We start from the raw sequence: 15,609 nt of genomic DNA on the forward strand, positions 1-15,609 counted from the left end.
TTATTTTCTGTATCTAGGAAAGATTCCTTACGCATTATATTGGTATTAGTAGTCCACTTTGATTTGAAGTTGCAACAAATGGATGTGAAAACTACATTTCTTAATGGAGAGCTAGAGGAGGAGGTTTACATGAAACAACCTGAAGGATTCCCTTCTAGTGATGGTGAGCAATTGGTTTGCAAGCTCAAGAAATCCATATACGGTTTAAAACAAGCATCTCGCCAATGGTATTTAAAATTCCATAACGTAATTTCTTGATTTGGTTTTGTAGAAAATGTTATGGATCAATGCATATACCTTAAGGTCAGTGGGAGTAAAGTCTGTTTTCTCGTTTTATATGTGGATGAAATCTTACTTGCAACCAATGATAAGGGTTTACTTCATGAGGTGAAACACTTTCTTTTTAAAAATTTTGACATGAAGAATATGGGTAAGGCATCTTATGTCATTGACATTAAGATCCATTGAGACAAATTTTGAGGTATCTTAGGTCTATCTTAGAAAACCTATATCAATAAAGTTTTAAAGAGATTTCGAATGAAGGATTGTTCACCTAGTGTTTCTCCTATAGTGAAGGGTGATAGGTTCAATTTGAACCAATGCCCGAAAAACGATCTTGAGAGAGAACAAATGAAGAACATTCCATATGTTTCTACAATTGGAAATATGATGTATGCTCAGGTCTGCACAAGGCTTGATGCATTTGCTGTTAGAATGTTAGGACGATATCAGAGTAACCCAGGTTTGGACCATTGGAGAGCTGCAAAGAAAGTGATGAGATATCTTCAGGGAACCAAAGACTACAAGCTTATGTACAGACAGGCAAACAATTTAGAGGTTGTTGGCTACTCAGATTCAGACTTTGATGACTGTGTTGATTCGCGTAAATCAACATCTGGATACATTTTTATATTGGCCGGTGGAACTATATCTTAGAGAAGCATTAAGCAGACCTTGATTGCTATTTCTACTATGGAAACTGAGTTCATATCCTGTTTTGAGGCTACTTTGCATGGTGTATGGCTTAAGATTTTCATTTATGGGCTTAAAATTATGGATTCTATATCTAGGTCATTGAGTATATATTGCGACAATTCAGCTACTATCCCTATGGCAAAGAACAATAAAAGTAGAAGTCGAGCAAGCACATCAACATTAAGTATCTAGCCATAAGAGAACATGTTAAAGAAAAGAAAGTGGTTATTGAGCACATTAGCACTGAATTGATGATCACTGATCCTTTGACTAAGGGCATGCCACCGTTGAAATTCAAGGATCTGTAGTGAACATGGGACTTAGTTCCCTTATGTAGTTTCTATTGTCTAAACTCTTATTATGATGTTTTCTCATATTGATGTGCACCTTTATTTAATTTTGAGAAAATTTAACTTCATTGGACCAAGAATGAACATAGGGTTTATTCATTAAGTAATATTGCCACATAAAGTATAATGTTAAGAAATAAATGCACTGTAATACATGGAAGGTAACACTCATTATATAGAAGACTTATCACCATGATTTATGTATTTGTTACTTAATGTGGATAATTGATGGATTAAGATGAGACATTAGGTTAAAGGTGTGAACCAAGTGGGAGAATGTTATTTCTGTCACACGCCCACAACACCTACAAGATCCGTTTCACAAAATGGGTATCAGTCTCCATTAGTTGTGGGAGTTTATCTGAGGTGGTCCAACACCTTTGACTAAGTCTTCCACATTCCCTGCAGTCCAGGAACGTGACCCACAACTGTTTTGAAATGGTGGCAACGACAATGATGTGGTTTTGATGGGAAGCCATAGCTCTAAATATATCTTTTTGGTCATCGAACTCGTCTCTTAAGATTTTCTTCAGCACCACACCATCGTCCGTGAGAGATTAGAGTTTGGAAGAGCCAAAACTTGTAGCAAAACAACGAGTATAATAAATCAAACACCAATGGCTAGAGGTAATAGCTGATCCTAAATTTCTTCAGTTTTCGATTCATATGGTTTGTTTTCATCTGCATTAGATTATGTGTATGTTCTACAACGAAAGCCACAACAAAACAAGTTTATGAAGCTCATCAATAATGGAAATTCCAATCATCAGGCATTTGGTGACCAATTGAAGCTAGCATACATGAAGCCATATGAGTGACATCTTGCATCTTGGTTTTTAGTTGCTTGGTATCCTATATACCAAATTCTAGAAAGCAATTTCCGAGCTTAATTCCTAATTTACCTTTTCACGTGGATGTTTAGTTCAAAGAGACAATTCAACTGATTCTTTTAATAAGAACATGTTCTATATCATCTTTCCATTGTTGGGACTGCAAAGCTATAACACACAAGGTGAATGCTAATTTGATTTGAAGATATTTGTGAATCCTTCATTGAAAGATAGTAAATTTCTCAACATTTCAGAAACTCTCAAAGAAAGATTTAGAACAGCTCAAAATAGCTTTAATTGGTCTGGATCCTCTACTCTACAAACTACTTGGTTACTATCAATAATGATAGTTTGGGTAATGCAAATTGGTATATTGTTTGACAATATTTCGATAGTCAGCGATGAGAAGACTGCAACTATGGTCATGATGGGGAGGAGTCAGGTTGACTATTGAAGATGATGAGACTTGGAATAGTTGCAATCACCAAAATGGTTGCACCCCAAGGCCCACTTTTGCATAGCCACTTTCAAGAAGAGGAACAAAGACTCAAAGTACCATCAGTTTTGTCACCTACGACCATACCCAATAATCACTCCCCACATCCCATAGCTTCAACTTCAAACTTGTCACGCTCCCCTCATGATCCATGCTTTCCTTTATCTTCATAACATGCTCTTTAGACAATAACCATAAATCAACTAGAAACTACTTCTAGATGGGCCTTGACTAGCTAACCTCTCTCATATGGCCTGTCATCATTGCCCAAGATGACCTTAACATACCCGTAGTCATTGTTCAGTTGGAAGACATTTCTTTGCTCTTGGGTAGTTGTCATCAGGAATGTGATAGAAGAGTGTAACCATATTCGGGGTATTCAATTTGTTGTTGATGATTTTGGAAGGTTTTTTTTTTTTTTTTCGAGTTGTCGTTGTCTCTATCATGCCCGGATTCTGGGCAACCCAGAATTCGACTCGTGACCCCAGATCAAAGGTTTGACCCTAAGGGTTTTTCCTAGTCTAAACTGGCAGTTAACCAAAACACCCTAATTTTTTTTTCTTCTAGAAATAAATCACAATTTAAATTAAAACAAAACTTCTTCTAACTAAGGTTCCAATTCACCAATATAAAAACCAATACTCAAAAGCAAAATGAGAAAGTAAAAATCATTAAAGTCTCTAATCTAAGTCTGTAATAAAAGTCTAAAATTTCAGCAAGTTTAATCAAAATAAAGTCCAGGTACAAATGTATATAGTTTAACAGTACATTAGTACAAGTTCCAAAATAAACAAACATAACAATTATACTACAACCATTTAAATTGCTCCAAAATCTCCTGAGACATTTTGATTCCCTCCATGCTCTATTTGATGGTCCTTAGAAGTAATATCTGTATCCAAAAAATTTCAAGAAAGAAGAGGTGAACATTTCCTCATTACTCAGTAGGGTGTCTTACACTTGAAGGGATTAATTAGTTCCCATAATGTTCAATGGTATACAAAATAAAACATTCAACTATAAAATAAACAACCAAACATTTTATTTGTCTAATTATATCACTTCAACAATTCCTAATGATTAAATAGAATGCATGTGAGGATGTGACACAGTCATACAATACACTGTTGTTCTCGAGCTTTTACCAAAATAAATGAAATAGAAAATCAAAGAGTAATTTTATTACACATATAAATAAAATAGAAAATCATAATATAAGTTTATGACATACCTTTCATATTAGAAAGAAGACAAATAAGTCTTTCTATTTCTTGGGTAGAGACTATTCGTGTTGATAACATGTTATAATAAAGTGAAAAAAGAAGAAAACAAGAAAGAGAGAATTAAAGGCATGAGAAAAATTGAATAAATTTATATTGGGGTTCTTCCCTTTTATAGGGAGTTACAAAGAGATATTATGGATGATTATCTACAAGTTACTATAGTTGTACAAAATATAATAATTTATAACATTTATCAAATTTTGGTCCTTATAACCATCCACTATTTTCATTATTAGAAACAAGAGAGAGAAATATAATAAAGTTTTCAAGATTAATCTTTTAAAGGAAGCATTGAATCAATGGATTTATTATTTCAATTCCATTTTAATGGTTATGTAAAATCAATAACATTGAATCTTTTAGGTATTCTCCTGGAAAAGATTTGAATTTAGGATTAATTTATATAAAAGAAATTCGGAATATAGCTAGATAAATTGATTTATATATGGAGATAGGAAAAAAGTATATTCTAGATCACTAAAAAAAAAAAAATTCCCTTGCAGAATGGAAGAAAGATTACACACCTGAATGTCCAAGTGGTTTATTGGTTTATGAGACTGTTATATGGTTGGAAGGAAAAAGAAAAGTAATATATATTTATGGGTTTCAAATTTTATGCTGTTGAATTGTCAGAAAAAGAAAAGTTTGGATTAGGTGGTGGAGATGAGGGAAAAAAAAAGGGGGAAATAATAATAAGAATAATAAGATGGATTCTTAGAGTTTTATTTTAGATAAATAATTGAAAAGGGTAAATTACCAACATATTTGGGTATAAGAGTTCATATAAATTGAGAATTACCTTTAGATTAAAATGATATTACTTATAAATAAAATTAAGAATTAAAGTACTGAAAAAATATTTGGTAGGATAATGTTAACATAGAATATTAATAAAAATGTCGAATCATAATTTTAGATAAAAAGACAATTGGAATAATTATTTTTGAATTATGTTATGTTAGTTATGAATCTAGTTTTTCAATATATAGCAAGGGTTTTAGAAATTTGAGTGACTTTTTTTAGATCAAAATTGATAGTATAAGTCATTTTATAATTTGTTATTTGTTTTCTTTTGTTCTTAAAGTATCAAAATATTCAATTATTTTGAAATGGATCAAGTAATATTTTCTTAAAATGTGATATGATTTTGTTTCTTGTTTTGTAAAATAAATTTGAAATATCATTTGTTAATTTTTGTGCAAGTGAGTTTTATCTTTTAATTTATTATAATGATTTGAAAACTTTGGTTACTAGTGAACCCGGTTGTTGACCTTTGTTACCCTTGATGAAGGTAACGATGTGAAACAAACCTAGCCAATAAGGGTATTATTGGTCTTTGGTATTTCATTGATTAGAAATTATTCTATCCATGAAAAATAAGAACAAATTAAGGCTAATCATTTAGTGCAAATTTCATTATTTACACATGATGTTATTGTTAGTGAACCAAAGTAAAATGTTTATTTAAAAAATACCTTTTGAATATGAACTAATTATGCAAAATATATTATATCATTTTTAAAATTAAAAGTGTTTAATTTTTCAAACAAAATGAATTTAATTATTGAATTAAATAAGTTTACCTATTAATTGATTTTTATAAAAATATGATATATTTTCATAATTTTATTGAATTATTCTTTTTTATCAAGTTATCGATGTCACCCTTCTCTATTATTTCACTTTTCATATAGAAATAGTATTTCTCTTAGAAACAACTTCAGAATTAACTTCCTTTTTTAGAATTGACTTCTTGAAGTGGTTATTGTGGCCTGAATTATCAGAATCTAACAAGCCACAACCAAATGAAGTCCTCCCATTCAACTCAAAAATTGAAGCTTTTAGGCCTGAGAATTTCCAACCCTAGTGTTCTTTTTCAAGTTCATTTTATGCCAGCAGACTATTAAGCGATGCCCTGGGAGTCACCTTGACATCTTCAGGGAGCATTAAACAAGCACAAATTTTGATAACTTCACCAAACCAACATTTGGCAGTGCATAAGGGCCAAGCTGATTACCCCTAGGTTCAACCCATCTATCCCCTACCAGCCTAGCTCTTTAACTAATGGAAGGGTCTATTTTGATGGGAAAGGCTTGTTTTTTCTGGGTACAGGGCCATGCTGACCATTATTAAATAAAAGGAAACACACCCTGCTTTTGTTTGTTTGTTTGTTTGTTCATGCCGGGTTCAACGACAATCTAGCGAAAGTCTTATTTGTTGGGATGGAAGCCAAGATTCGCAGGAGACTGAATCCTTGGGCTCCTCTCACGGAGAGTCCTAGCTACTTTTTTTACTCATGGAATACAAGTATGAATTCTTCTGCTTTCTTCTAATTTGTCCGATGAGACTCCCTTTACGTTCTGCCATGTGAATTTTGGGAAGAGTAGAATGACAAAGCACATGCATAGTAACCATAGAGGATAAATTCAGGTTCTATGTACTGAACTCAATACGATCTTCACACACAAAAAAAAAAGTTGGAATATTTAAAAAGAAAAAGGGGGGAATTTCTGCAGTATTGTTTCTGTTGCTGTTAGCAACTCTAAATTTTTGGTCTGTATCACTTCAAAATACTAATCATGTACCATTGTAGGTGCCTTTGCTTGGATGATTACTTGTCAGGCCATAAGGGTTGAGAATATGAACCCAAGAGGATGGATTAATTAACTTCATGCAGGGATAATTCTCAAGGCACTACTGCTGACCTTGCTCTTTCTTTAAGCCATGGGTAAATGGCTAGCCCTTCACTTTTAATTTTTTCGTCCTAAGTTTCTTCAAAGTTGGTGTAGGAAATTGTCTCACCTCATGCGTAAGAAGAAGTGCAACTTGTACATATATGTATATGAATGCCTGCACAACCGAACTCAGCATTGGCAATTAGGAAGGGCCACAGAAACAAAAGAGGTAGGGATCTCTAGACTAGCCCCTTCTGAAAATGAAGCCTCATGCACTTTTCTTTAAGATCATCAACCACATGTTCTTGTTTTCAACATCTTCTATGCCAACATGCTCTTGTGTTTTGCTAGAACATGGTCAAGTTTTTTATATGACGGGCCAACAATATGACGATGTTTCAGCTCCGTGCTTTTGATTGAAGGAAGATGCATTGGTTCTCAAAACCAAAGCAACTCCCGGGCGTGGGTGTGAAAGGAGAATTTCACAAGGCAACTAAGGAATGCAATGTGGCATTAGAAGATTTAATTCTTTGATAATGAGGTATCCTAGTATCCCATGCCTATAATACATGGGAAGATTTTCTTTGCTAACTGGATACTGCATTCCATACATGCATGGGATGGCTGGCAAGATCTGATCAAACTGCATGTTGGACCCCCAGAAACATTTGAGAAATCCTCCTTTGATCCCTAACTCGGACCTCCACAAAAAAGAAGAACTGTCCCCAAAAACTAGTTAATTTGATGTAATTAAAATACATGAAAAGTCCCATTGGAACAATTAATGGATATAATCTCTTTCTCTCTCCCTCTCTCTCTCTCTCTCTCTGTCTCTCTCTCTCTCTATATATATATATATATTATGGAAATTAAAGTTAGAGATGGTTCTGAGTTGAATTGAATAGTCTTTCATTACATCATGTTTTTCTACATAAAGAATTAATGAGCTTCTGGGTTATACAACCAGAGCAACAAATCTTAGTTAACAAATTTTTACATTTTGAATAAGTGTAGTTCATTGATTCAAATGAACTAATAGAGAAACAAGGCAAAGGCCGACTGTACCACTGAAAATGGTGAGGCTGACAAAACCCCCAACTAAACCTACAAGGTCAAAGAGATGTGAAAACTCGGTATCCTTTTGAAGTTTGCAATCATTCCCAGATGCATAATTCCACCCATATTCATGTCTGCAACACCTCTCCAATCTCTCCTTCATTCTAACCACATCTATCCTCTCCTTTAGAACCCTCAAATTTGCATCAACCATGTTACTTGATCTCCCTGTCAAGCCAAAAGGATGAAAACTAAGCACATCCATGCATGGTAGGCAAAAAAATATATGAAAGACAGCCACCTAATAATAATAATAGTAATGATTACCTTCATCTCTATAGCTCTGAGCTCTCACTTGCAGCCGTTTATGACTACTGTGCTTGAAGGATGGTTTGATTACAACAGAGAAAGCAGGTAGAGAATAAGTCATATTGCTGTCCAACTATGTATCTCACTGTATCAATAATTGGACACAGGCAAGAAAAAGATAGGAAAATGTCTCTCAAGCTAGGAAATAGAAGGATATCTGAATGGTTATCAATCTGGGAGTCTGTTATGAGGTGGGTTTTTGTTTTGCTTTCCAAGAGAGCACTGTTATACTCATGAAGATGGAAAAGTGTAGTAGTCTTCTTAGTTGAGAATTTTTGTGATGCAGTTGCTTATATAGCAGCAGAGATTAATGCCTTGTGGTCAAGAGACAAGGCATGTGGTTGATATAATACCTATAGAAGTGCCCGAGGAATGGGATTCAAAGGAGAAAGATTCAAACAAAATTAACTAGGCTGGCAATGAGCAAGTTGATGAAATGTACAAAGTCAAAGCCATAATAGTTTGATGAACACGATATAAGGTCTTAATCAACTTAATTAAGCAAATAAGAGGGGATTTGGAGGTATTTGACAAAGAGACTAAGTCATGTTTGGAGGTGATGTTAATATATTAGGAGGGAAGGTTCTCAAACGGCTCAGTTTATGACCTCTTTCTCATGGGAATCCTGGTTTCCTTAATGCTTTAATATTAGTGATCGGTCTTCATTCTTCTTATTAACTTGGTTCCATTCACTTTGCTTCAATTGGCCCTTGGAAATGGCCGGCCGCATCCGGCCGCATCAGAATAATTCGGAGTGACTGAGTTGCTTTCGGGAAATGAGTTGTGAATTCCTACAAGTGAATATGTGGAGTATCTGTTGATTTTCATAGATGATATGCATGGAAAGTTGGAAACAGATACTTTTAATTCTTTAAGTGATATCTAGGGTTTAATATTCTCCCCGACTTGAGTTCACAAGCCTTGAAGAACCCTTTGATGATGAAAGAGGCAGCCTTTTGCTTCCAAATCGTCAATAATTTTCCACCATGATGGTAAGCTCTAAGTACGCTTTTGGAAGACACCAATGGTGAGACCCTAGAGAGTGGTGGCGCAACCAAGGGGGGCTAGATTGTTCTTCTCTAAGTCCTTTTCTTTTATTTAATTATGCAGTCGTAAACCCCTTTATATGATGCTTAACCCTAAGAGAAAAAAATCCACTATACCTTTAATGAGCAAACTAATCATCTTGCCGTTAATGGACCAATCTCATGCTGCAAGGTACACCTTAGTTGATGAAAATCAACAAGCATTCAAGGATCCATTGCATGTTCTAGTTGGGTCTATTACTAAAGCAAGATCTAAGAAGATCAAAGAAGCACTTAATGGGCTAATTCAAGATATTTGGGTTGATTCTAACGCGGGACATTCCAAGTTTGGCCCAAAGGAAGATGAAGATGTAATAAATTTAATCCAAGCTATTGAGGGCCAATCTGGCTTGATTGGGCATGATTTATGGCATGGGTTGATGACTGATTGACTTTCCAACTTCATATCAGTTATTTCCTATTCTAGAGCTTCTAAATTCAGGCCAAATCTACCTTAATTTTAGGCTTTTATTATTTAGAATGTTTTTTAGCTATTTTCCTATTTTGGATCTACTAATTTCAGACCAAATCAACCTTTATTTAGGATTTTAATATTTAATACCTTTTTTAGTTTAGGGTTTTAATATTTAGTAAGTTTTTTTCATGACATATAAATAGCACACACTCATTGTAATAGGGGATAATTTTTATTGAATAAAACATCAGAAAAGGTGAGACTTTGCTCTTCTTTTGGTTCTTCAAAAACTGTGAACTTATCGGGGATTCTTCCTTGTGGCGTTCAAACCTTATACCTTCGGTTCGTGATTCCATTGTAATCATTGGGTCAAGGTCTGTTACTTATACTTTTGGTTCACGTTTCACTTATAAACGTTAGGTTAGGGTTCTATCAAAAATCTGTATTTTAGCTTTCTTGGGCAATTATTCCAATACTGTTTGTTGGGTCTCAAATTGTGTCGATTGAGGTTCGCATCACTAGTCCTCCATCAAAACATTTAAAATGTAGAGTAATCTTCCCTCTACAAAAGAAGATTAATTGCACTCTATTATTTTATATATGATAATAAACTAAACTAAGATGTCTGCTTTTAATACCTACTATATATAGTTTCCCACGAACTCATACCCATAACCCAAGACTCAAAATGTCATCAACCTAATGAATTACCTCTTAATCCATGAATTACAATTCCATCTTTGTGATGATTACTTGATATATCTATATCTACTATTATAAATATTAAATTCCATTAATTGGAATTACTATGATCATAGATTTACATGATCATACTATTTAAGAAGATATGACTATTTCATTAGGGAGATAACATGGTGTCTTTGTTAATGTATATTACAAACTATTGAATTAGATATTATCCACGTTCCATGAATATATGATTACCTTTTTATCTAACTCGTATGAAATTCAAAATAACCATCAACTGTACAACAATGCAACAACACCTTTTCAAGATTAAGAATGAATGCAACATAGTAGTTAGGAGAGAAGGCATATCTAGGTGATACCAATTGTGACATGTCTTTTGAAATGTATAACCAATATGCACTAGTACATATACCTTGGATTCTAATTCTAATGATTAAGATAAACCATTTTACTAGTTAAGGAGACAATGCACTATACCCACTATTGAGTCATCAAGATTCATAACTGTTGTGAAGACTCGATCAAATTTCACAAAACCCTAGTCTATATCCTTTGTGTAATCACTCAAACACATAGACCAAATACAATGTAATTTGATTGGACTGAATGTTCAAATAAATCATACTCAATAGAATGATAAAAGAATGAATAGTGCACTAAACATCATTTCTATTAATAAGTAATAAAATAGCTCAAAAATAATCTTTGCTTGTGGGCTAATTCTAATGGTATGTGCATAGAATAAGATTAAAATGTTGAGAATTGAATTTGTCTTGATGTTAAATATTAGTAGAAATGTGGCAATCTATCCCATTGGGATAAGATGAAGTTTTGGGCTTGAATGAATTCACTTCCATACTTTCAAATCAACCCCTTCACACCCAAATACAGGGTCTACACTACCAATGTTCATCACCCTCCATGGCTTCTCCTAGTCATATATATCTATTTATTTGATTGTATTATTAGTATATTTTTCCATTGAAACAAGATTTTATGATTATTGTTTCTTTAACCTTTATTACATCTTAATTTTTTTGAATAAACTTTGACTTGTACCACACAAACCTACTCCTATATCCAATCGTAAGCCTGACATAATTGCATTATTTTTGCCGGGTCTACGTAGACTTGTTGGCTTAGAAGATGTAATTCCTCAAAAGTGGAAAGCATAAGGAAAAACATATAAAAATTTTAAAACTCTCGACAATGTCACAAAAATAATTGATTAGTCCAAGATCGATGAACTTATAACCCTAAAAAGGGCACAAATAAAACAAATAGGTCTTAAATATACAAATTGAATAAATGGTTTTTTGAGTAGGCATAAGTAACTAAAAACAGTAAGATCTCAATAAGTTGTGAATATACGGGAGAAAAATGGGATAAAAATGTATTACTATTAACAACATTTTTTATTTCCATGTGGCTCTTGACATCATAGAAAATAATGAGAATCCTAAATTGCAAAAAGTGGAAGAATATTGATATATCAATAATTTTTGGAAAGAAGCAATATATGTAAAGTCAAACTCATTAATAAAATGAGAAGTTTTTGGACCTATAATTCAAACATTGAAGATGTAAAGTTTATTATAAATGAACATAAAATCTAACATTTAAAAATGTAAAAACAGTTGGATACCAATGAGTAATTATAGAAAAGCATGATTCCAAATAATAAAACAAAAATTATAACATAAGATTTTCTATGGAGAACTATTATTAACTCCGATAATGATTTAGTTATATGATCGTTAGTCTCTAAAGGACTTAATATATACGTTATGACATAGCTACAATGTATTATATTGATTCATAGATATGTTAAAATCCTTGAAGAATAAAAAAGTGCATGAAACACCCAAATCCTTGAATGCTTTAAATTGTTTCAAGGAAAATGTTGAAACATTGTTAGGACCCTTGAAAGGTTCATAAGAATAGTTAATTATTTAATGAAAGAATTTGAATTAAAATATCTTGAAAAACAAAAATTTTGCTTTGACTTGCAGATTAAGTATTTTCTAAGTGATGTCTTAATATATTAGTTGACGTATACAAAGAAAGTCTTAAAGTATCTTCATATATATAGAATCACACCAATTTGCCATCACTATGGTTATTTGTTCATTTCAAGTGAATAGAGATATGTTTTATCTTAAAGAAGAAAAAGAAAAAGTGTTTGGTTTGGAAGTACCATATTTTAGTGAAATTAACACGTTTATATATCTTGCAAATTATACATGACCTAAGATAACATTCTCTATCAAATTGATAGCAAGATATAAGTATGCATCTTCACTATGGTTGTTCGTTCACTTGAAGTGATTAGAGATATGCTTTATCTTAGAGAAGAAAAATGAAGTGTTTGGTTAAAAGTATCATATCTTAGTGCAATTAGCACACTCATATGTCTTGCAAATTACGCATGACCAAAAATAGCATTTTCTATGAATTTGATAAAAATATAATGAGGAAGAATTGTGCTTTGAGGTGAGATAGGCTTCAAAATTGACCTAACATCCTTATATCATGTACATTTAAGCCCAAGACCCAAATAAAATGTAAAAATTAAGTTGAACGATATTATCTTTCATTAATCCCTAAAATACCCTTAACCCCTACATGGACTCATAGTGAGTGTGAATTTCAATTTCTTTGTATTTTTTTTCCTTTTCTATTCCCTATTACCTATTACCCATTTCTAACTTTCTATTTTTTTTTTCTTCTTTTCTTCCAATCTATATTTCTATTTTATGTCAAATAAAAAACAATAATGTTTTTTTTTCTTTAGTTTTTTAATATATTGAATCCTTTTTCTCTTATTATAAGCAAGGATAAATTTTTTGGGGTTTTTCATATTTTTGTATTTATTTTTTAGTTTAATTTTCATTTTTTTATTTTAAATTTACATTACCCTTATATATATATATATAATTATTTTCTATATTTTCCACATTAACCATATTTAAAAAAAATTAAAAATTGACTATCACTTCACTCTTATTATATATATTTATCCTTTTAGCTTTTTACTTTTTAATGTTTTTATTTAAAAGATAAATTTATTGAAAAAATAACTAAGATATGAAGTTTTAATATTATATTAATAATTTTTTTATCTAGATAAACTAATGCAAAATATTTTGACTAACAACAAGAAAATTGTCAACACAATTTTTTAGTGAAACTTTAGAAATTAAATTTCAAATAAAATTTTATCTAAAAATTATTGAAAGTGGTATTTAATTTTTTAACTGACTTTCAAACTTATTTAATTTTTTTACTTAAAAGGTAATAGAACATGTTTACAGAAAGTTAGTTTTTCATTTTTAAATAAATGAGTATAAATATATTAAGAATTTAAGATAATCTTAGTAAAAAATTTGACAAATGTTATTATAATTTTATATTAGATTTTTAAATATAGATTCATTTGGATAAAATTTCACAAAAAAAAGGATGGTGGAAAGAAAGAACATTGCTAAAACTACAAAAACAAAAATACAATTACAAAATTTTGATGATGAGATTTAAAAATAAAAATCAAAACAATTCTTGAGTGAGGGAATTTGAGTGGGGAAATTGTGCAATTCTTGAGTGAAAAGGAAAAAAAAAAAAGGGTAAGTTTTTCAAAATTACTTGAAATCTTTAACAAAAAGTAGTCTTGTACACCCTTAGGCAGTTAGTAAATTTGTCTTGTAGAGCTAGTGTAATACCTTTGTACAATAACTTAGATTTCATACATCGTCTCATGAATATCTAACGATAGGTTGGTTAACTATGTTTGCATTGGTTTGGTTTAAAAGAAGAGGAAAAATTGTTGTACAATTTTGTTCCACAATTATCATTAGTGAGATAGGTATTTAAATGATCTTATACAAGTTAGATAAAGTGCATGAGATGAATGTATGCTTAACCAATGTGTGTGAGTAATTTCATCTATCATCGGTTAGGGGAAATAAACAAATGACTTTTTCAGAATCACTTAAAATCCTTCATAAATGACAATCTTGTACGTACACCTTTGTATAGTTAGTATATTTGCCTTGTACACTTAATGTAAATACTCTACAATGGCCCAAATTCCATATACCCTCTACTCAATGTGTGCCCATAGGTAGGTTAACCATGTTTCCATTGGTTTGGTTCACAAAATAGTGGAAGATGTAAAAACAAAATTTTCCCTCAAACATCATTAGTGGGATAAGTATTTGAATTGTCATATGCAAGTTAAATAAAGTGCATAAGATGACTGTGTGATAGAGGAATGTGTGCCATGAGAGTGTGCAATCCTTAGATGGCAATACAAAAAAAAAAAAGAGTTGTCAAAAATTGTTTGAAATCCTTCACAAAGGACAACCTTGTACACCCCTTGTGCAGTCAGTACATTTGCTTTACACAGTTGGTATAACACCCTTATACAATGGTATGAATTCCATTCATATGCATACATTATGTGTCCACATAAGATGTATAAACCATGTTTCTAATCGTTTGATTTAGAAAATGATGTAAAATGTAAAAACAAAATTTTCCCTCAAACATCATTATTGGGGTAAGTATTTGAATTGTTATATGCGAATTAAATAAAGTACATGAAATGAAAGAATTTGTGGTAGGAGAGTGTACAATCCTTGAATGATAAGAAAAAGAAAAATGTTCAAAATGAACTAAAATCCTCTATAAATGGTTGCCTTGTACTCCCCAGTTAGTGCATTTTCCGTGTAAAATGAGTGTAATATCCTTGTACAATACCATAAATTTCATACATATGCATAAATTATGTCCACATGAGTGTGTAAACTATGTTTCCAATTGTTTGACATTTAAAATAATTAAAACAAATAAAATGTTATTTTATTTTATTTTCAATGCAAAATATAATTAAAAATAAGACAAAGAAATTATTTAAAAAGTATTATTTAACTCAAATTTATTTATTCATTTCCTTTTATTTTTGGAAATGACGAAAAAAATTTATTTAACCAAAAAAAATAAATATAAGATCTGTTAGAAAATACCAAATTTATTTATTTATTTCATTTTATTTTTGGAATTAAAGAAAAAAAGAATAAAAAATTATTTAACCATAAAAAATATTAATATAAGATATGTTAGAAAATAGAAATAACCCCAAATTTATTTACTTATTTAATTTTATTTAATTAAATTAGAAAGTAATTTATTTGAATAGATCAAAATGTGTACAATTAATCTATTACTTTGTTAATTATGGATATATTAAAATTTTCCATTACACAAAAAAATTAATAGAGAAAATAAAATTAAAAAGAGTAATAAATATATATAATTTAGTTATTTAATTATTTTTCATGTAAAAGATGGTCACACAAAAAAACA

General features: G+C 31.2%; 2 protein-coding genes across 2 annotated transcripts; one reads left to right on the plus strand and one right to left on the minus strand.

Annotated features, from left to right (window-relative positions):
* The first annotated feature begins 537 nt into the window (after window positions 1-537).
* Window positions 538-936, plus strand: LOC132255075 (secreted RxLR effector protein 161-like). Its single transcript, XM_059742714.1, has one exon. The coding sequence runs from the start codon at window positions 538-540 to the stop codon at window positions 934-936; it is 399 nt and encodes a 132-aa protein (XP_059598697.1).
* Window positions 937-7,624: 6,688 nt separating this feature from the next.
* LOC109123853 (uncharacterized) lies at window positions 7,625-8,329 on the minus strand. The gene is made up of 2 exons (XM_019224848.2): window positions 7,993-8,329; window positions 7,625-7,893 (listed from the first exon to the last, which is right to left on the minus strand). Exons 1-2 carry the CDS (start codon window positions 8,093-8,095, stop codon window positions 7,625-7,627), a joined length of 372 nt encoding a protein of 123 aa, XP_019080393.1. The 5' UTR covers window positions 8,096-8,329.
* Between the last annotated feature and the right edge of the window lie 7,280 nt (window positions 8,330-15,609).

This window comes from Vitis vinifera, chromosome 14 (genome assembly GCF_030704535.1).
Source record: "Vitis vinifera cultivar Pinot Noir 40024 chromosome 14, ASM3070453v1".
Classification (NCBI taxonomy): domain Eukaryota; kingdom Viridiplantae; phylum Streptophyta; class Magnoliopsida; order Vitales; family Vitaceae; genus Vitis; species Vitis vinifera.

Coding starts and splice junctions, on each gene's coding strand:
- LOC132255075 (XM_059742714.1), top strand. CDS start 538: ATGAAGGATTGTTCACCTAGTGTTTCTCCTATAGTGAAGGGTGATAGG.
- LOC109123853 (XM_019224848.2), bottom strand. CDS start 8,095: ATGACTTATTCTCTACCTGCTTTCTCTGTTGTAATCAAACCATCCTTC. Junction 7,894..7,992: donor TCAGAGCTATAGAGATGAAG/GTAATCATTACT, acceptor TTGGCTTGACAG/GGAGATCAAGTAACATGGTT.